The 23,008-nt window shown below is 34.0% G+C and overlaps 1 protein-coding gene across 1 annotated transcript in view; it reads right to left on the reverse strand.

Moving 5' to 3' along the window:
• Nucleotides 1–23,008, reverse strand: part of ADAMTS19 (ADAM metallopeptidase with thrombospondin type 1 motif 19) — a gene marked incomplete at both ends in the record, with an annotated part of 158,118 nt that overhangs the window by 18,217 nt on the left and 116,893 nt on the right. Inside the window, 7 exons of the mRNA XM_079548727.1 lie at nt 2,929–3,081; nt 4,793–4,997; nt 6,421–6,556; nt 9,340–9,493; nt 10,265–10,422; nt 19,012–19,092; nt 21,204–21,324. Of these exons, the coding sequence (XP_079404853.1) occupies nt 2,929–3,081; nt 4,793–4,997; nt 6,421–6,556; nt 9,340–9,493; nt 10,265–10,422; nt 19,012–19,092; nt 21,204–21,324 (1,008 nt within the window). The remainder of the gene's footprint in view (nt 1–2,928; nt 3,082–4,792; nt 4,998–6,420; nt 6,557–9,339; nt 9,494–10,264; nt 10,423–19,011; nt 19,093–21,203; nt 21,325–23,008) is intronic.

The following is a 23,008-nucleotide window of genomic DNA, read 5'->3' on the forward strand; positions in this document are numbered from 1 at the left end:
TTTTTGAATTATCAGAGCCTGTAGTCAAGTTTTCTTTGATCTTGCTATTATTGTTAAAATGTTGAGCAAAAGAATTATTTGATCTCAATGTGACTGTACCTCTAAAACAATATTAATTCCATTACAACACAACCATGGTTATTAATAATGTTATCTTTCCAGTAATAGTACAGTTTAAGCTTCATTTAAAATTATGCCTTAGGAGTTCAAAAGAAGCAGCAAAGCCAATAAGGATCACATTAAGCCTCTTGTTTCAATGTGTGAGAAGCGTCATTTAAATTTTTCAAGCCAAGTCTTGGCATTAGCTAGGGGGAACTTGGCTTTGCTCAAAGGAACAGCCTTCTGTCAATGTCAAGAATGATCCTGAAGAGTAAAAACAGTGAACACAGAGGGCTACACTGAACTTCTAAGTTAGAAACAAACAGTGAGCAAAGATTAACATTTATTTGAGCTTTCCATTTGTTTCCCCTATTGCAGACATATTAATATGTATGACATGACTTCATGTTGCTATGTACTCTAGCAATGGAACAGAATAGTAACGGGGAGAAAAAAAAAAAAAAAAAAGGAAATCCAAGTATATTTTAAATTGAACGCATGTCTCCGCAGAGAAATTAAAGTATCTATTCTTTTTGTATAAATCCTAGAAAATCTCAGCTGCATAAGTCACACTCAGGCTCTATTATTAACCATTCAAAAGATTTTGACCATTCCATACAAAATATTCCCTCATATTCTGTTCCTGAAGTTTAAAGCACAATTTAGGTAACACTGTTAAAATCTTGACAGGAGGAAGGAAGAACATTTGAAATGCCAGTAAATTTTAAACAGGAAGAAATACATTCTTGTACATGAATCTATGACATGGGCTTTTGTGAAAAGTACTGAATCGGAGAATAAAGCCCTTCTTTTTCTTCAGAGGGCACTGGGAATACAGCATAACTTGTCTGAGCATCCTCACATAGCCTCAGCAATGCTGATTTGAATGACTGCTTCAGCTAAGAAAGCAAATGGTCATTTCTACATGGTCTACTTCTTGTTCTTGCTAGTGCTATATGATGCAAGTTTTTTCTCCAATTCTGTGGTATGGAAAAGCAACTACTAGGCTTATTTCCAAACATATTTTCTTATAAAAGTAACCCTGCTTCTGAAGATAAGTTGCTTCTGGCTGTTGCTTAAAAATTAATGGCTATACTGACTTGTATTTCTGAAATAGCTAAGGTAGGGGGTTATATCCTAGTTTCTATGACGGTATTCCAAAAAATCAAGTATTTGAAAATAACTCATAAAGAAGACCAGAAAATTGAGTAAGCAGTAATATGATAGTGACAATTTGTACCCCACAGTCACTACAGTCATAAAATGGGAGCTCACAAGTAGAATTCTGTGAAACACTCATTACCCATACAGTTCTTGAAGCTAATTCTTGGAAGGCTGGCCAGTCATACATTACTGGCTTTAGTCCTTGTTTCCAGCTATTACATCATATTAAAAACAACCAAAAATACATTAAATACTTCTCCATGCAAGCAAGTTTAAAAGCTTTTGCAGTAATGTTATGCACTGAAAGCAGAAGAGATGTTTGCAAGGTTATGAACAGAAGCAAAATAAATAAATAAATAAATAAATTAGAATATCTCTGCTAAAGCACGGTCCGTGATAGGGCAGCAACCAACCTTATCAACTTTTTTTTTTTTTTTTTTTTTTTTTTCAGAATTTTATTGTGTTTTGAATATTTTAAACCATACCAGATGTTCAGGTTCCCAGTCCAATAACATGATCATTCAATCACAGATCTAACCAGTGTCTTCTGATACTGTTTGGCCTGTGTGTATGTATTTCATTGAAATCAAAATTCCTATACCAAGGAAATAACTGGTAGTTACATCAGGTGTTCAGAAAAATCCAGTAATACGTGCTTTCTAGTTATTAAATGTTGTACTTGGAAATTGACTATGCTAAACATGCTTCCTTATGAGGCTGAAAGGTACATCTTGGAATTGTGGACAAATAAAATTCTGCAAACATGATAAAATGTCTTTGAAATGATCTTAATTGGAGTATAATTATTATAATTATTTACAGTTGGGTTACATCTAAATGGCAAACAATACCTTGCCCTGGTTAGGAAAAAAAGACTGTGAGGTAGTTTTGAGACGGGACACAGTAGGATGACCTAAGCAAATTACTCTAAATGTTTAGTAATGGAAATTCAATTATTTTCCCAGAACCATTTTGTTAAGCAACCCTTGAAACAAATTCCACATTACAATGAGAAATGCATGACAGAATTAGGACATGCAACAACAAACATTAGGCCTCTGCCTGCCTATGATGGAAGTGGAAAAGAAACACAAGAGTACCTCACCAAACCATGCAGTGCACACTGCCAATTGATAGCCTGTATGCTGCTATCCAGACATTCAGGAACTTCTTGCTGGGAGCCAAACTCAGTATTCAATGTGTTTGATACATTGTCTCAGTAAGACATCAAGTGAGATGCAAGCAAGAAAGTAAGCCTAAAGAAAATAAAGGACGCAGGCAAAATAACTGCTACTTTGCTTAATCAAGTGTTATCAGAATTTTCAAACAGTTCTGGAAAAGAAATAATAGCATATTTGCAAATATGAACACTTGATATATTCCACACTCTTCATGTTTCTGACAGTTTGGCCTGCCTACTGGAAACAGTAAATATATATATCACATTTGCACAATATTGAACATTCAACTAATTCACATTTCTGACTTTTCTTTTACACTTTGTCACACTGTGACTTCATGTTTTGAATATTTTTTTCTATTTACTATTTTTTAATTATTATTTTTTCACAACTGGGAGGGTTCTAGATCTCTAATAAAAGCCATACGGAGAATTCAGCTTTGAATATATTATGCTATGGGACAGCAGAATCAAGGATGTCTCACCTTAGACCAGTCTCCCATTCTCCAGACATAGCATTTGGAATAGTCCTCACAGTCCTCTGCTTCTTTAGGTCTTGTGGACAAAACGCATTTCTTGCGGGGATTGGTGCACCTCACAGTCCGATGCCGTACTCCCTTACCACACTTTGCAGAGCACTGTTGGAAAAAGATGTTTTTCAGGTTTCTACAAAAGGCCTCTGCCAATGACTTCTGCCAAGCTATTATAAATACTTCAGGACTTCAATGATTTCCTGACTTTCAATCTTTGCACAGATACTTGATTTGCTAAAAACTAACACATGAACAAAAATTCTGTATGAGGCACAATGATCATTTTTAGATTTATATGTGAAAATATGTAATTTGATAAAAAAAAATTTGCTTACGAAAAAACTAAGCTTTAAAAGCTGTGTTGGGATAAGGAAACATTTAGAAAAGATTTGATGAAACGAAAGTTGCAGTAAAAACATAATGCAATCTTTGAATAATTAAAAGAAATATTATGAAAAACACTAAATGAAGTCTGTAAGTACAAGACTTTATCAATTTCAAATAAACTCCACCTTTATAAGAAGAAAAAAGTTAAAATGTAAAAGCAAGTACTCTAAACCAATGCAAGAATCCAGACTGAATTTGAAAATTCAAATTCACAGCATATACAGCATGTGAAAACTCTCCTCGAGTTCCCTAGAAGGTCTTAATCTATGCTTTTTTCAGCTATTACCACTCTGCCAAAAATTATGCCATTTCCTTCTTAAAACATTATCACCGCTTTTGATCATCCCACTGCTTGTAGATCAAAACTCTCCTTTGCCAAGCCAATTGCAACTGCAGGAAGCAGTAATGGCTAGCTTCCAGTTCAATGGTGATAGTAGGAATGTCTATGGGAAACACCTCTCTCTTCAAAATACACTTCTTCCAGCAGAAACGTGCTTATTTATTATCTCTCAAGCGAAACAAATCAACCAAACCACATGGGTTTCCTTCTCACACCACTATAAGCATGCATGACTCTTCCCACAATCAACTTTTGCATTATAAATGTCTGTATCAAACCAACAACTGCTGATGATTACTCCTCTTACCTCTATCTTAGCACATGCTTTTTCTATTTGAAAATATTCCCTGTGCTGCTGACCACAGAAACCCAAACAAAGCTGTATACCCACATTCAGAAGCTGCTATTCTTATTCTGAGCCTGAAGGGACTCATAGCACACTCAGAATTGCTGTATTCTTCCAGTGGAGGGAGCAGCTTTAAATAACCCCTTCAGCTTTTCCAGACAGCAGTGATAACAACTCCCTTCTTCCTCCACAGTCAAGTACTACAAGAATTAGTATAGCTTCTTAGAAGAAGAAAATCAAATGAACATACAGCCCGCACTAATGCTTCAGGATAAATGGATCCAAAATTATCTTATTTACAAGCCCTTTGGCTCAGTGCTTGTACTGCTCTTGGAAAAAGGAAGAGAATGTTCTTTTTTTTTTTCAGCTTCACTCCCGGCCTCTCTGAAGTAAAATGGAAGCTACAATCTGATCAACCTCCCTCTCAGACACTCACAGTCTGAACCCACATTTCTGTAGCTGGCAGCTGTCTTAATTCTGCGTACCACTAGTTAGCCATTACTACAGTCAGGATGTACTTGATTACATCCACTTGAAAATAGGCCAAAAGAAACTGTTCCAGGACGTTAACTAGGTAAAATGTAGTAGTTCTATACTTGTTTTCCAAGCTTGTTTTCCTAGTCCTGGTTCTAAATCATTGCATGAGGATTCTGAAACACATTTTGCTAGTGTGCTAGCCCTACACTCTCAGAAAATACTAATGAATAATCATTGTGTCTGCTTATAAGCTGTAAATGCGGCACCTCAGACCAGACTCCCGCCTCCCACACAGTCATGCAGTCTTGGCCTTCACAGCGCTGTGCAGAAGCAGGCTTTGGCCCAAGACAATCTCTCTCCCTTGCTCTGATCAAGGTCCCATTTCTGAGCTGCTGTGTGCAGGCTATTTGTCTGTTTTGTGTCCCTTTTCCACATGTCCTTGAACATGGAGTCCATTCAGTCATCATCCATCTACAAAGAAATACAGGCAATACAGTAAGAAGAAATCTTGGAAGGATGGAAGAAGTCCCATTATATCGCTTAATCTTTTGCTTACCAATAATTTCTTAGTCAGGATACACTTCTAAAAGTTCTCCTTCCTTTCAATTTAACATTTAGCTCTAAACAGACTAATTACTAATCTAACATATTTTAAACTTGAATACTATTCTGTGATTCTATGAATAAGTTAATGCTCACTTCATCAGTTTCCATGTTTTCAGAGTACTCTCATGTCATTACAAGTCCAATTAGAAAAGCTCCTAAATAGTGTTACACATTTCAAATATGACAGTCCACTAATCAGCCTTGTATTTTCTATCTCTATGGCTACCTATATGTCAAATGTATGCCCTGCACCTATGTCCATCATTTTTTTTTTAAGACTCAATTTCAGAACAGAATCAGTCCTGTGTGTTGTTCTTAAGGAACCAGAGGAGCTCAGACTCTTTCATGTTCTTTAGGATCAAGCGTAAACCAAGTTGCTTCGCTTAAATCACAGCAAATAAGGCGATGATGCAGTTTGGCAGAATCCATATACCTGGAAAGTAACCATTCTAGGAGATAAGTTTCCCCAAATGTTCTGTAGCTTCAGACTGGCCATGTACCGTTAAAAATCAGAAATTCTGCCATTAATGTAGTACACGAGTTTATCCCGGGAGGTTAGATTTGCAAGGGAGATCTTTAGGAAACTGAAGTTTAACAAATCTGTTCCAACATTCTGACATTTATTGTAAGAAAGCTAAACATTTAACTGAGTTTTCTTTATTAGTAGTCTAAAGACTCAATTTACAATTCACAGACTGTCTAAATAATGCGATATACGGTGCCTCAGAAGAATAGCAGACTATTTCATTTCCATCAATTCAGTGTATGGTGTCATTAATAAAATAAAATGCTAACCTGGTCAAATATGCATATAACTAAAAGAAATCTATCTACTGTTTAATTGTCTGTGGAAACACAGATGTTAATAGTTCAGTCTTACTTACAATGTATTACATGTTGTATTTTATTGATCTTAATATTTCATGATTTACAACAAAGCTATGTCTATTGGTCCATTTTACACACTTTCTTCAACAGTATTTGCATTACATTTGTTTTGAATTGAATTACTTTCAATTTCACTGTACTTTCAACATCACAGTGAGAACTTCTACCAAAGAAAGTAACAAGCTGCTTTCTTGAATGATAACTGATTGAGTCCTGTGCTTAAGGGCTCTCTTTAATTCAGACTTAAGATAAACAACATTAAATGTTTCAGCGTCCTCCATATTTTGCAGTCTAACTTTTGGGAAGTGTGGCTTTACTGCACATTGATTGCTAGAAGCAATAAATGCACCTGAGATTTTTACATTTAGGTATAAGTCTGATACAATCAAATCACTGTTACCTGGTCTGGCATGGCTGCTCATTGCACTTTCGGATCTGTGGTTCAGGTTTTGTTAAATATTTGCACTTCTTGTTGTCCACATGACTGATATTTTTGTTCATAATCTTTGTGCAAGAGACTGTTGTTTTTCTTTCACCTAGTAGAAGATAAAGCAGGTATGCAGAGAAACCAAGAATAGACAACTTTGTTAAAAAGGAAAGCAAAATTTATCTGTACATCAGATGTAGTTATTCTATGTTCAGTTTGGCAAAAAGAAGTGAAAAAGACAGCAGCAAGCCTAAGGGAGATACTAAACTTTTTAGGGAAGAATGCATTTTCTTAATCCAGTATATTTGTACCAGTGTCATTAGAATATTGTTGTTTTAGTCCTGCAACAAGTCATATTCCGAGCCCAACATCTCACTGCTGTAACTGCTTCCTCCTCAACCAAGACCTCAGTGTCGAGAACAGATTGTGGAAAAATCACACAGGAAGAAGACATGTTTGCTTGTTAAGTTAAAGGAAAGGAATAACAAATCCTGCCTTCCTGCGTTGCTTGACTTTAGCAGTTCTGCTCTGTTTAGTAGCATATTGGCAGGTGTGGCCACACTCAGGTAAAGGGAATCGCAGCTGCGGCCTTCAGAAAGGAGACTACACTAAAGAGAAAAGGCCATACAGTCTGATCTGTAGTGTAACCATTTAGGAAGCTGTTTACTGCTGGTGGAGACCTAATGCATGTTCTGTAATGTAAACACTGCCTTTACACATGGACTGACACTTGATCCTCTTGAACAGGTATGAAATCTGAATTAAACGCAGTAATTATCACAAGCATGAGCTTGTAATCAGAGTGGAATATAGTTTTTAGAAAACTAGCAGCCCCTTAATTAAAGTCTTCAGTTTGTAGAAAATAACCTCATAACCACTTCTTTCTGTTTCTATCTGGAAGTTTACTGACAAATGGTGCGTGCAGAATGCAGTATTTATTAGCAGTTAGAAATGTGCCTGCAGACCAAGCAGCAAAGTTAGAAATAATAATTTTCAATGTGACTACAACTGACATTTTACACAGTTTTTGTATATGTAGCGCACACACAACTTATCTGTTACATACAGTGTTCAAAACGTTTGACCCTTTTTTCCCTCATTTACATATACAACTTTGCATCCATATTCTTGCCTACACTAAGAATGCTTTTCTGCAACACAAGAAGTGGCATACCAGTGACATATGTAAAAATGCACAAGGTCACATTGCTTCATCAGTACTTTCATCCTGACAGAGGTTTTAAACATTTAAGGAAAACTACTGATATTTATATTCTTTAATTGGGTACATCAAAATATTGATGATAAAAGCTCAAGCACAAAAATTTACACAAGATACAAGCTGCGTCATTTTTATTTCATTATTACTTCATATTAAATAAATGAAAAGAAGAATTAAAGTGGGAAAAAATTTTAACATGCATTTCAGAATATTTGCAGTAAAAAAAAAACCTTCATGGAACTTTGCATTAACTCAACTATTTCAAACAATAATAAAAAGTGATGGCCAATTACAACAGAGAAAGGTATGATAAAAATAAACATTACAGTAAAACACTTAAATATTTATTTAAGCATTAATGTAGAAAAAAAATCACCAGCATAGTGCATTTTAGGATTTTTCCAATTGATAGGTAACTTCAAAAATATCTGAAGGAATAATGAGAGATTGTGGTAGCATTCCAATTATTCTAAAAATACTTCAGGAAACTGTAAAAAGAACGAATATTCCAAGTGAATATGAGCGCACTATGAAGAAACAGAGGATGATACTAGTACCACGTACAAAATGCCTTCAGGGAAGAAGCTTTCTTACCAAACCACAAAAGGCATGTTTATGGAAACTACAGTAATCTGTCGTGACACTGGGACTGTTTGCAGAATCAAAGTAGCTAGAACACTGTGTTCTTTGTGTTGCTGTTATGAGAAGGTAAAGTGTTTCCAGGCTTTCTTATTGCATTACAAGATGCATAGCAGTTTTCACAACTGCTGATCAGAGCAGCTATGATTATCAAAGCATGAAAGACAGGTATTAATGATTAATATATTACTCACAGTATAAGTCTTAAAAATTAATTATACAACATATTAAAAGGTCTCAGGGGTTGCCTTCATTAAAAAATCCCTCACATTTTCTAATAACCAGCTTCTGAACAGTTACTGATTGAAAAGGATTTTGCTACAGTAATATCATTCATATTCCAATATTTGTTCTCATATTGGCTTTTAGTTCTTCCAAATTCACATTTTTTACAGTTTACAAACATAAACATAGGAAAAATATTACATAAGCATACTAATATCTGCTGTTGCTATATTTGTTCCGTATGTTTCTGGATCATTCTCAACTCACGTAACTAATGTATTTGATCTGAGATTGGGGTTCAGCTCTTCTGAAGTTTGAAATTTCTTTTACAGATCATTTATCTTAAGTATTTCCAAATACAGAGAGGAATGCGCATGAACCTTTTATTCTTGTTCTAGTTCTTACACTTGTATTTCTTAGAAACTGCATCTTGAAGTGAGATTTGGTTCCTTCACTATCATTTTTTTCTACCTACTTTATTTAGTTTGAATCTTAACTAGATTATCATTAAGATTATCATTATAGTTATCATTATTCTTTTAATATATTCAGGAAGAACAGAAAGAAATATGTCAATTATTCTATGTAATCATACCAGCTACAATGGGCACATTACTATTAAACGCACTACACTGACCACCAGAGTCTGAAATATTAATATACCATTTGTTCTAGTTTGTGTGTGTATATATATATACAGGGTAAATATATATATATATATATATATATATATATATATATATATATATATGCATGCTGTATATACATATGCATTGAATGTTTGCATTGTTGGTTTTTTTTTTTACCTCCTCCACATACAGCATCACAATCCTCCCAGCCAGAATGAGTCCACATGAAAAGAGGTTCCGGTACTTTAGAGCTCTGATTCTCAGGTGGAGGATCCAGTGGGATTGTGTACTCATAGTGTAGACCATAGCTCTGGTCATGGAAAAGCAGCACCTGTAAATTACAGAGGAGGAAAACATTCCTATGAGGACAGGCACTGATGAGAACACAACAGAATCTTTGAAGAAATAATCTTGAAGACCTTGACAGAATAACTTATTCATTCAAGGCCAGGCTGGATGTGGCTCTGGGCAGCCTGGTCTAATGGTGACTTTGCCCATGGCAGTGGGGTTGAAACTAAATGATCTTTGAAGTCCTTTTCAACCCAAGCCATTCTATGATTCTAAGATTCAGTAGCCTTTAGAGTTTTCTGATAGATTTGATAGGAAAAATTACTAGAGGTACCTAACTCAGAATAATGGGAAAAATGTTTTTATTTAACATAAAGGTCTAAAAGCTCCCCAGGTAAAATAATTCATTAAATTTAAAAAAGCAAAAACAAAAACAAAAGCAAAAATAAAGGCAAAACAAAATTCATAACAAATCCAGGAAATTATGTTTTCTGTGCTTTTAAAAAGATGATGCCTTCCCTAGGTACGAGATATTTCAAACTATTTAGACATTCAAGACAGTTTCTTGCAATTAAGGAATTTTGAATTGTGAAGTATTTTTGCATCATTTCTTCATCTTCTCTTTTGGATTTGTCATTTGGCTACCAACTTTTCCTCCCTACATTGTATCAAAACTCTACTTCTGAATGGAAAATATGGTATTTTCAACCTTGAAATGGCAGTACTGTGCCAAATTTAGCCAATGGGCCAGGAGGATAGAAAACATCTCATAGAAAAAAAGGCTAAATAAAACACAAAATTAATATTGTCATACCAGTAAATGTAAGGGAGAAGTTGTGGGACCTTTGGCAGAAATCTTCTCCCACAGACCTCTTCGAACATAATGGACAGTGGTCCCAGCAATATTGAACGTTCCTGAATGTTCTATCTTCCAGTCACTATTGATAGACTGTTTACCAGCATCTCGAAGAGCTGCAAAAATATATTAAAAAATGTTGTCATTAGTGATTCTGGCCTCTTTCTACATGCTGATTGGATAATATAATTGGTAGATGAAATCATGTAAATCTGCAAAGATACATAGTTAACTCCAAAAGTAATGCTTCTTATTTATTTCCATGGAAACCACAACAGGTGCAAAAAGCACAGTAGCATTATTTGATAAAAGAAGTTACCAAATCAAAAAGTACAAAACACTATCTTTCAACATAGTCTCCACCTTTAGTTATGCATTTTTACCAGCAACAAACAAGAGCCTGCACACTGTACTTGTAAAAATCGACACCAGCGAAGGTGACTCACTGTTTCAGTGCTATGACAATGTTGTTGCTAGGAAAATACTGCCCACACAGTTGATCTTTCATCAGCCTGAATAGGGGTAAGTCAGAAGGCAAAATCTGGGCTGTACAGTGGGTGTGGTAGGGCAGTAGGACAGTCCAGCCAAGATTAGCAGTGCTCCACAGTCTTCAAACTTCCACAGGGCCAGGCATTATTTTGATGCAAGAGAAAGGCTGTCTTTCTTTCTAGTCTTATTCTGGATGTTTGAGACTCTTGTCATCATAGTGATGTAGTGGTAAGAACTGATGGTTTGATGGGATTCCAGGAAATCCAGAAGGGTCATCCATTTCCTATCCCAAAAGACAGCGCACATCACTTTACCTGCTGAAAGCCATCTCTTTTTCTTCAATGGGGAATTGACATGTCAACACTCCATGGACTGCTGTTTTGACTCCAACTAGTAGCAGTGATACAACATCTTGTAATTGCTAATGATGCAGTCCAGGAAAAAGTCATCCTCAGCCTCGTATTGGCTGAACAGTTCTGACAAACTTGCATATAGCATTCTTTCTGGTTCCAGGTATTTGCAGGGCCCACGTGGCACAAGCTTTGCAATATTTCAACATTGCCATCATCACTGCCAATGCACTGAAACCAATATTTGACTCTATACACAATTCCCTGGTCATAATCCACTCATTCATGTGGATGACCTAATTGATATGCCTTTCATTTCATGGTATGACAGCTGTGCATGGGCATCTGCAGTGTGGCTTGTCTTTCACATTACTGTCACCACTACTGAAATACAACACCCGTTGCCTCATTGTGCTCACATCCACTGTTTAGTCTCTACAAATGTTCAAGAAGCATCGATGAATATCAATGGGTGCCAGCTTTTCCTCATGAAAGAGCTCAATTACACACATTTGCTTCGGACACACTTCCATGTCAGACACCATTCCGTAAGACTGTCCCTCTGCTGCCATCTGTCACACGGCAACAAAACATAACAGGGGATTGGCAGGAAGGTTCAGTCTCTTCTGCCATACTACCAGCGTCTGTCTCTGGCATACTGGTCCACTGTGGTAAAATGGGAGACATTACTTTCACAAAAGCCCTTGTACTTATGAATGCTATTAACAGAAAGTTAAATTGAACAATTTTTGGAAGAAATGCTTGTCCAAATCACATATGCATAGCATTAATTGAATTTAAAATAAGTATTTTATTGCCTAGTAAGACTGAAGGTTCCAGAATTCATTAAATTAAAAAAGACAAAAGCAATTATTCTCCATTCCTAGGGTCTACAACCTTTACAAGACAGGGAAATACAATTTTCACAAGCTATTTTTCAATATTTGTGAAACTACATTAGAAATTCAAAAAAATTCTGGTTCAAAATTATTTCTTTCTAACCTCTAAATCTACATTTTCCCTACCTCAAAATTGACAATGCTATTATTATCTCGCTTAAGCACTTATTTTACTCAGACTTTCACCATTTAATTTGATTGCTCTAAAAAACAGAAACAGATTGATCTTTTTGGTCAAATTACAATGTAAAAGCATCACCAAGTCAGTAAAGATATTCAGACATTGAAAACACAGTATACTACTTTTTTTTTACTATATTAAACTCTGCAGAAACTCTTCTGTGAGGAACCTTTATTTTAACCTTTTATTTTTTTTATTTTATATAATTTTCTTATTCAAAATAATGTCTGAAATAGGCATGTGAAGGAAGGTTGTACTTGAAGTCACCTTTCAGACAAAAAGTTGTACACATTCCTCTTCACTGAAATTGCATGTTTGGCATCAAACTGTTTTAAGAGAACCTCAACATCTTAACCCTTGTCCAAATTTTCTTATTTAAACTTGTAAGTTAATGTGAGTCATTCCTGTAATTGTCTTTTCTCCTATTCATATTTATACTGTTATGTTTTGTTTCTATGGGAAACAATGGCAATAGCTCTATGGACTGGCAGCAATACAATTGCATAAGACATCACTGATGTGTACTACTACAGTGCTGTGTAATAAATGTTAGGATTATAAAATCCATTAATGCCTTGTGATAAAAATAACAAGTCATTTTACAAGATCTAAAAATTGGTATTTCAGGTTTAAACATTCTATTACTAGTGGTAATTGAGTTCTATTTAATTTTAAAACTGTAGATGCCAATCCTGTTTCTAGTGGTAGACCTTGCACTGTTTTCTTTGTCTTTAAAAGCAACGTTATGTGTGACAGCACACAGTTGTGTTCAGAAGACTTGAAATCTCAATCCTGGAACAACAGAAATATGTCAGTTCCTGCATTTTCTTCTCTCAGCTTCCTCAGCTGAGCCCCTGGGGTTAAAAGAATGAGTGTTGCCATGTCTAAAATTTAGGCTTTGATTCAGGTAGTCCAGCTTCTACATCTGACTCTGTCACACCTCTTCTTGCAAGCTTGTTCACTGAGCTTTAATCCATGTCATACATATAATCCCTATTCTGCTTAGCTTTTGATGAAGGAAGATCTACTGTACAGATTAATGCAACATAGGAGGAAAATTCAGCACTCAAGTGTATTGCCTCTCAGGCTATAAAATATACTGAGTAATATAGCCATAATGAAAAAGACAAACAATTTAAAAAAACTATGATGAGGAAAATCTACCAGAAAAAGAGTTTGTGCCAAAAATAGAGGGAAGTAAATGTCTTTGGAAGTTGTGAATTTGGCTTTTTTGTTTGTTTGTTTGTTTTTTGATTGTTTTTTCAAAATTTAAACATACTCTTCATAAAATAACTAAAACAAAGTCACTTCAGCTGAACTTGATTTTGTCAAGAAAACTGGCAAATATATTAAAAAAAATACGAATCTGAATTCTAAACCAGGATGCTTTCATTGACATCTTTCATCACTGAAATCACTGTTTCACTTGCATTAAGGTTATCCTGTGATACCTGCAATACATTTTAAGAGTAATAATATTCAAAATTTGAATAACATAGAAAACGTCAATTTATCAACTCAGGAAATACAAAATTCCATCTTGATCTTATATATGGTGCCACTGAAATTAGGAGTTACATGCAATTTGGCATAATGCCTTCTAGTTTCTGTTTTTACTAAATTATTTTATTTTGAAGCATTTATTTCCAATGTAAATGGAAAATTATTTGAGCAATTAAATGTTTAAAGACGCTGAAAACAACTATACTTGTAGTTTGCAGCACCATATGGGATATATTCAATAAACGATATGTCTTCTTATAAGAAGAAACTTCGATTGGATGTTGCTTTTTTTTCTATGAGGTCACGTTTTAATGCTGATAGTTCCTTGCTGCTTTCTCAAAATTAACTAACGAAGGGACATGATATCACCTTCTGCAGCAAACTTCCTATGAGTTGCTGCTGCTTCAGTCTTTTCCAAATAATTGCTTTGATATTAAGGAAACAAAATAAGAGAAGAGAAATCAAACAGAAATGCTATCAGGTGAGTATGTAGCACGTGTCAGCAAAGGAGTATTTTTCTGAAACTGAAAAGCTTAAAAATGCTCAACTGCCATGAGTAACTGGCCCCCAGCCTGACACAAGCACATTTTCTATAACCTTTTAAGCACAACCCATCAGCCAATTGCCCTCTGATCACATTATGTTTTTGTCATTGGTCATAACACTAATGAAAAAGCAGAACAAGCTCACAGGTTCTTTTTCGTTTTATAAGCAATAACAATCAATTTATAGGCTACATCCAGAGGTATACATATTGCTAAAAGTAATTTATAACATGTCACCTCTACTGTGACTAATTAGCACCAACTGGTCATTAGTATCCAGGAAATCCTTTTGTTAAAGTCAGTGTTATTATTATAACAAGAAGCTGAGAACAGGAAAAGGATTGTGTATGTTTTGTTATGATTTGAAAACAAACGTATTTTGTATAAAAAAAAAAAAAGACTGACCTTAATTTCTTAGAAACGTCTTGAAAATAAAATGAAATAATCAGGCTGGCCAGCTTAATCACTGTAATCGTAGCAACTATTCCATGGTAAACAGTAATAAAGTTACAAGTATCTTATCTATATGCAAATATATAATCTAATGAAAATTAAAGACTCGTTAAGACTGCACATAAAATAAGTGCTAGCCTATGCTTAAAATTAGTTAAGTGCTACTTTTGTTTCCTGTCTGGCAGTGTTCACACATACAGTGAACTTATTTCCAAAACTCATGTAACTCAAAAAATGATTCCTGATAAACCCATTTTCTTCACTACATATTTTCATTCACAGCTTTGCTAACCTACATGCACTTTCTTTATCACTTATTTCACAGAACTATAACACATATTATCTTGGTATTAGATATAAAAGCAGGGAAATACTTAATTGAGGTGGTATAATTTGCATCTGCGGCATAATTCTGTATAGAAGGGCATTTTTTTTTCTCTACAGAGAAATCTGAGCCATATTAAAATACGTACATGCAAAAATATACTACTAGTATTTATTTTTATAAATAACTTATCTGCATGCGCTGAGCAGAAAACATAGATAGCATGATTCCATGTTGGTATCAATCTTCACTCTTATTTTGAAAATGACTTTAAGACAGTCCATACCACTGAGGTGAAGTTTTATTGACTGTCAAGGAAGAGCTGATTCACATCACTTTTCATGTTGTCTTCTGCTTCGGCAATGTAAGAGCTCAATAAAAATTTTAATCGGGTATAAGCACAATTTGAACAAAATAAACTTCTATTTGCTAATTCTGTTTTTTTTTATGGAATGGGTTGCTCAGCTGTTTAAAGTTCTAGAGCTCTTTATACACACAGGAAATGATTCTTCAGTGCTTAAATTCAAGCTGACTATTTCTCCCCCACTATTTCAGTCTATGAGAAAAATATGGGGCAGTAAAAAGGCTGTTAAAACAGTAACAGAGATCAGCAAGAACTAAAAATGTGCATCTTCTTATCTGGAAAACAATTCAAACTCATTTTCATGAACTTGCATGCTTAGTTTATATTGCTAAACAGTTTGCTAAATTGTTTGTTGACAGCTTTCAAAGTTACAGACTTAATAACAAATGTTTTTTCATCTTGATGTTTCAATTTTTTTTTGTTATTAATCACTGTCCACAGCCTTCTATTTATAAAAGGAAAACATGGTTAATCTCAGGGGACTATGGCCTCCACTATGGGACCAGGTCCTCAACCAGCTTCAAAGGTTTTTTAAAACAATTAGCATTTTCAAAAGTGGGCAATTCAAAATTGTGTGTAATTTGTCAGATCTTGCCTTCTTTTCCACATTCTTCACCTCATAGGCCCCAGCAGTACAACTTTTTTTTTTTTTTTTTTTTAATTAGGAAACATACTTCATAAAGAAAACTGGACAAGAACACCACATATTTGTCAATTTGACATCTCAAAAGAATGAGGAATTACAGTGCTATGCAGTGTTCAGTTGCAGGTGTTCAAAGGGTCTGCATCCCTGAAGCAGCTTGATTGTGTTTGCCAAAACAATTACTTAGCTCACAGAATGGCTGAGGGAGGAAGGGAAATCTGGATGTCATCTGGTTCTGCTCCCCTGCTCAAGCAGGGACACCTGGAGTTAATCCTCTTCTGTATCTCAGTTAAAAACAAATAATTTCTCTCATTTCCAATTACCATTGAAAAATTTCAGGTTTTGGACTAAAAACTATCTGTATAGCTAAATACAATTTAAGTATTCTTAGTAATTCATTATGGGTCTGGAACTGACTTGCCATTTTGCAACTGTCATGTGAGTGTTATAATCTCAAAATTTGTTTTATCTCCTATAAAAAAAAAATAAATAAACTTCTTCCTGTATTCTACTTTAACAACTTTAAAAAAAGCAAACATTTGTCAAATGGGAAGGAAAATGTAACAGCAGACAAGGCATAAGAAGCAGAATTTTGTATGTGTTTTCTCACATAACTTAAGGGTAGGAGGAATAACTAATATTTGGCTATATCATATATATTTATGATATTTATATTTTATATATTAAAAAAGAGAAAAAACACAGTTTTTTAAAATCTGTGAATAAATCCTCCAGAAGGTATAGGAGATAGGCCATATCTAGAGGCACTCATCAGTTCAGTAAATGCAGTTGCAGTTTATACTTCACATTATTCCCTAGGATGACAGAGCTCCTGTTATTGTGGTGTATGTTGATATACCTCAGATAAAGAGGATATTTGAGGGGTTCAGAAGGAACTTCTCTGAAGACTAGCTTCCACAGTACATTTACACAATGATGCTATTGATATGTACTGTGGTTTTACTAATGAATTCATTATCGTCATCGCAACTTCCAAGATAACAGGGAACGGCATTTATTTTGATTGCTTCCCTGTTTAGCCTATGAAAAACAGGGATCATATTTCCAAGAGCTTAAATTGGATTCTACCTTGTAACCCACACTTTTTAAATGTATATTGCATCACAGTATGTTTATAGCTAAATCATTATGCAGTTATTTTGTAGATAATTAGCTACATTATTTTAAGAAATCTTAACTTAATCATAAGGTGCATATATTAAAATAAGCAGGCCAGAAATATGGTTGAAGTGTATTGATTCTTTTCAAGTTCAAAAACCCAGAAAACAAGCTACCATGCAACATAAAATGAAAACTCCGAACTATAAGACATAAACAATTCAGAAAGACAGAATTTAATTTGTTTTGTATTTCAAAATTTTGAAGACGCTTCTCTGAAAAACATTGTTTCTAAGCTGAAACTTTTACACTTTCTTCCCAGAACTTGCAATTCACCACTCTTGGTCAAAAAATTTAATGTTCAACTTATTACTCCTATTCAATTTTGATTTTTGTGCTTACAATACAAATATATTTTAAAATTGAAGAATTTTTAAGTACTTTTGGCTAGTATAAATAACAATAAAAAACCAATAATTTAGGTTTTAGTTAGAAAGAAGAGATCTGTTGCTGTTTTTTCCCCCACAAAAAAAGATGTGTGATACTGGCTGATAATCATTCAGACATCAGCTGCATTAAGAAAAGTAAAATTCAAGTGAAAATAAATTAAAAGCTGATCAGGTATTAATGAGTGCTTTCAAAAATAATCAGAACAACTGATATGATTTCATGGGTATAAAAAGAATTAACTTCTCTTAGTCTGTCTCAGTATAAGGAAGGAAAATTTACCACTTATGAGAAGTGAATTAATTTCCCTAAATACAAGTCTAGTGTTTACTTATTTTTGTATTATTTAGAATATAAGAACTAAACAGTACTTCAGTTGTAAATTCAGTTGTTAATGGTAATAGGCAAAGAGGAATAAAATTACTTGAAAATTAAGAAATTTATCAATGAAACCAATTATTGATCCGACAGTCCTATACCTATATCTTTATACTCCATTAATGCACAGTGAAATTGTTCAAAACTATAAATATCTCCCGATAATTTAACAGGATAAGCAGATCCCTCACAATAAACAAATAGTAACTCACTGGGGCTAATAATTCAGATTTGCCATTTTTGACATTCTCTCAGGTGAGATATTGAGAATGTTCAAGTAAAAAGTTTTGTAAAACGTTGGTATTTCTTATGACCAGAACTAATAACAGTGGTCAAACCAGGGAAATTTTAATTTCATTGTCCTGTTTCTTGTACTGAGTTTCTCACAAGTTAAAATGCAAGCAGTCCACCGAACAGGACCAATTATGATAACTTAAACCCTGTAACAATAATTACAAATTCTACTCCCCTAGACAAGAGCTCCACAAATCATTAAGAGAGAAAAATGCTTTCTTCATATGAAAAACAACTTCATAAAAATGAAAAGAAAAAAAAAAAAACTAAACTAAAAAAGTCATTATGATTAATTATTTCCATGAAAATATTCCAATTATTTGAAATCATCAAAATAATTTTTTTCTGTATTATTACTCTAATTTTTGAACTTTCATTTGACTTTTGGCGATCTCTTGTATATTGGTCTTTCTGTTTTTTTGTAGAAATTATTCCATTTCAGTATGAAGCATTTATTTTCACTAGTTCAATATGAAGAGCTCTCATTAGTGTTTTCCACATGAAGCACAGAAAGTCTTGAAATGGCTTGATGAGATGAAAGTTCCAAAAAACAGAAAATGCAGGAGCCATTCCTATTGCATTTCTACAAATTTTCTTTATTTGTTCTCTCAATGATTTCATTTTCTACTGTTTCATTTAATCACACGAGCATGCCTATTTAGACCTCTTCAGTGCTAATCCAAACAGAAAACAAGCACTAAACCATGATACTTACCTAAGTAACTGTGAGCTGGTTTTTCTTCCACAACTTTGATTCTCCTTGCTCCTGCAGGTATCACCAAAGCTTCCACATAACCTAGACATGAGACCAAATGTCCAAATGCACTGAGTTAAATAGAACTCTATAGAAATGTACATCTTGCATGGTTTTTTTATTTCCTCTCTCCAATTCTGTTTTTGAAATTTAGAAAGTTATAATTTGTATAACAATGGCATTCAAAAAAAGATTATAGTCATTAACAAATGATGATACTGTGCCTTGTACATAATATATATAGTGTGATATAAATTTTAACAGTGTGGCAGAATAAAATATAGAGAGAATTAGCAAGGAATACACTGGGTCTAGGACACATGAAACCAAGTAAGATAATGCTATTATCACATCAGGCAATGGCAAAAGAAATGACTTAAGAATTCTCAAGTAGAGAAAATATGACATCATTAGAAAATATATATATAAAATCATCCAACTATTTTCTTTTTTTTCTTTTTTATTTTGTATTTTGTATTTTGTGATCCTGCTTTCTTGCTGTAGTGTTCAATTGCTGCTATGAATGACTTTGAAGTATGTTATTACAGTTAATGTAATAAAGTTATTGTAGTACATTAAAATTGGTTCCATACAGTGTGGGAAAAGACGTTTAGTTTTTAGTAATTTGTTTAGTTTAGTAATTTGCTTTAAGTAAAAAGAGGTGAAAAGGCAAGGCAGGTGGAAAATACTGTGTTATAAATAAATTATATTTTAGATTATCTAGGTGAACTTCAAATAGTGGGCTGTAAAACAAATTTTTATTCTTCCCAGCTATGTAATTCTGTCTAGGATAACACTGAGCACTTACAGAATCTTCTCAACAAACTGGAAGCATGATTATTAGGTAACTGCAAAGGATCATTTATATCATTTTTTTAAGAGCAAATAACACTTTCCATTTATTGCTATTATTGACATTCCAGCTTCTTGAGAAATAAAACAACACAGCTGCGATTAGATGGCAATACTATAATATTATGGATTGACAAAGAACTCTGAATGATTCTGAGAAGATTTTGGAAATTCACATTAGCTGTAAAAGATTGCTGACACACTGCTATTCCTACTAGCTGTCACTTCCTCTGTAGTATAATCCATGGTTTGGGATCCTTGTTCTGCACTACTTTCAGTTTAAGATCCCAGAAGAAACATCTGAAGATTATGACTTGTTTTTTAACTGATGATTGCACGAATGAAATGCATTAAAGTCCGTAACTGTCCAAGAAGATACTGTCTGATTTTAATTACATTATTTTATTATATGATTTACTTACTGTATTGAAATTTGGTGCATTTTATACACCACAAACAAAAAGTCTAACAGCAAACAAATGCTGAAAACAATTGCCCAAACATTCTTTCAAAGGAAAGACTTATATAAGAGAAGGTATACATGGTGCATGATTGAATTCACTAGGATATCAGTCTTTCACTCTGTCAACTGTATGGGGCCGTAGTCAGTCATCTTGTTCAAAGAACAAATCATAAGACTGTCTGAAAATCTAATATTCATTCTGCACCAGAAAATCTTTTTAGTTTTTACATTATGTTGCCATTAACATAAAATAATGAAAAGATATGACTTCTCTACACATTTGACTTTATAATCTCTCAATGCTTCATTTAATGATACCACTCTGAGTAACAAAAGATAATTTGGATATTTATTTTGAAGAATATTACGTTGATCTAAATATTGTAAGAATTCACAATTTAATTACATACTAAACACACAAAAACAATACTTTGCAGATTTCTAGCAATCATTTCTGTGAAATAATATGTCTCTAGGGTAGACAAATCAGATAATTTGCTCGTGTATTTTGCAGCATTATAGAAATAATCATTTACTTTTATGTTAAACATTGAACATGATTGGAGTGAGACTGATTTCAAAAATATCTTTTGTAGATATCTCAGGAATGTGATTTAGCAGAGGGTTGTTAGAGTTTGGGTAGTATGCTTAGGTTGCAGTTGGTCTTGATGATCTTGAAAGTCTTTTCCAACCTGAGCAACTCTCTGATTCTGTGATTCTAGTATTCTAGATCTGAAATTGATAAACTGCATCACTTTAAAAAAAAACATATCTCAGTTCTAGTACCCAGAGTAATCAAAATAACACGTTTTTGAGCCTTGTAAATAATTAGACTTACCTGCTCCTCTGGTATGGTTAAAGTCACCTTTAATGACCTTGCAAGACTTTCCATTACCATTGCATACACCACAATGATCTTCACGAGCCAGAGAGCCTATTATACCATCACAGCCAAATTTCTGTGGAGAAGAAAACAAAGCTGTTTAAGTAATGGTCTACATTTGTTATAAGGCTGCAGATATATCACACCATTTTTCAGAATGACCTAACATTTACAATTCAGGTTTGATGTCAGGCCTCTTCAAAATGAGGGTTTCACTATTGGATATCTTGATATCTGTTCTATACTAACTTCTCCTGTGATTTTACTTATGGTGCACTCACTCTTCCTATATGGTTGACCAACACTACCAGCTGCTCTCCAAGATGAATCTGGCACAGTTGAACCACTATACAAAACATTCCATAGGCCTTCCTCCCCAGTGACCTCAGTTTGTGTTGTTTTAGTATTTTTCATTCAAAACACGGGAGGTTTTTTCTCTCTCCCATAATAATAAAGTACCATCTTCATTTACTCTGAATAGCATGTGAACATACCTGGAATGTAAGTATAAAATTTATTTGTATTTTATGGAGTATTTGGTTTAGTATTAGAAGTATTTAGAGATGGCATTTACTAAAGAAGCACTCTTACATTACTAAATTAGAGGTATTTCTGTCAAGTATTATCACTGCTCCTTTGTCAACAGAAATAGAGTTAATATGAAGTTCATTTAATATGAAATAAAAATCTTTTGAAGACGAGAAAGGCCAACACATGGTAATCTTGTGTGCTGTATAACCGCACCTCATTAAACCAATAAAACTTCAGCACTGTTTGATAAGTGATGAAGATAAAAACTAGGCTAAAAAGGAAATGAAAAATTCTTGTAAGAACAGAAAACATGGTTACTACAGATCAGCTTGTTTTCAAGCATGTGAAGATTGTTACTTCATGTTATGCAAACAATTCTTAATAGAACTGTTCTACTGAAGAGAAAAAAGAAAACAACATTAACAGTTTATGGTATAAGGGTTCCAAGAGCTGCGTCTCTAAAATGATATATTTGGAAGATTTAAATACCTAACTCGACAGCTGTAGACCAGAAGTTCTTTATTATCTGTTGTTTGAAAAGACAAGCTAAAATGCAGAAGATACAAAAAATTTATATTTTCAAATTCGATTAGCAGATATCTCTCTGACTCTTGATATATCCAGAATACAATTCAGTCTTTGATGGGTTTGACTTCAGGCTTTTTTTGTCTTTATTAGCCAGACAGATATGAGAAGTGGATAATAAAACAAAACAACAGGTTTTTCATGAAATATGTCCTCTTTGTGATCTCCTATAACTGGTGAGCAAAAAACCAGTTCAGTGAAGTATTTAAGTATTGTGTAATTGTTGCACACAGTCACTTGAGAAAGACTTATTATACATACACATCTGCATTTACATGGAGACACAGATGCATGTATGCATCTGTAAGCTAATTTATTATAGCATCTAGTGATGAATCTGTATTAAAGGTTACTTTTTCTGCTGAATTCAGTGTATGCAATGAGAAGTGGATCAAGCTAAAAACAGCCCTGAGGGATTTATATGAAAGAGTTTCTATATGAGGCACTATAAAAGTGTCAAAAGAACTTCTATAAACCAAATGAATTTTCAGGACCATAAACAGAAGAAGCCCTCTGTTTTAGTTATCTGTAAATTATCATCTTTGGCTTATTTGGATGTAAAATCTGTACTGTTGACAGAATTCAGCTCACATATGCAGATCCCATAGCAACATTTCCCATTCTGTTGAAAGCTGTGTCTTCAC

The sequence above is a fragment of the Tetrao urogallus genome, assembly GCF_951394365.1.
Source record: "Tetrao urogallus genome assembly, chromosome: Z".
NCBI classification, from domain to species: Eukaryota; Metazoa; Chordata; class Aves; order Galliformes; family Phasianidae; genus Tetrao; species Tetrao urogallus.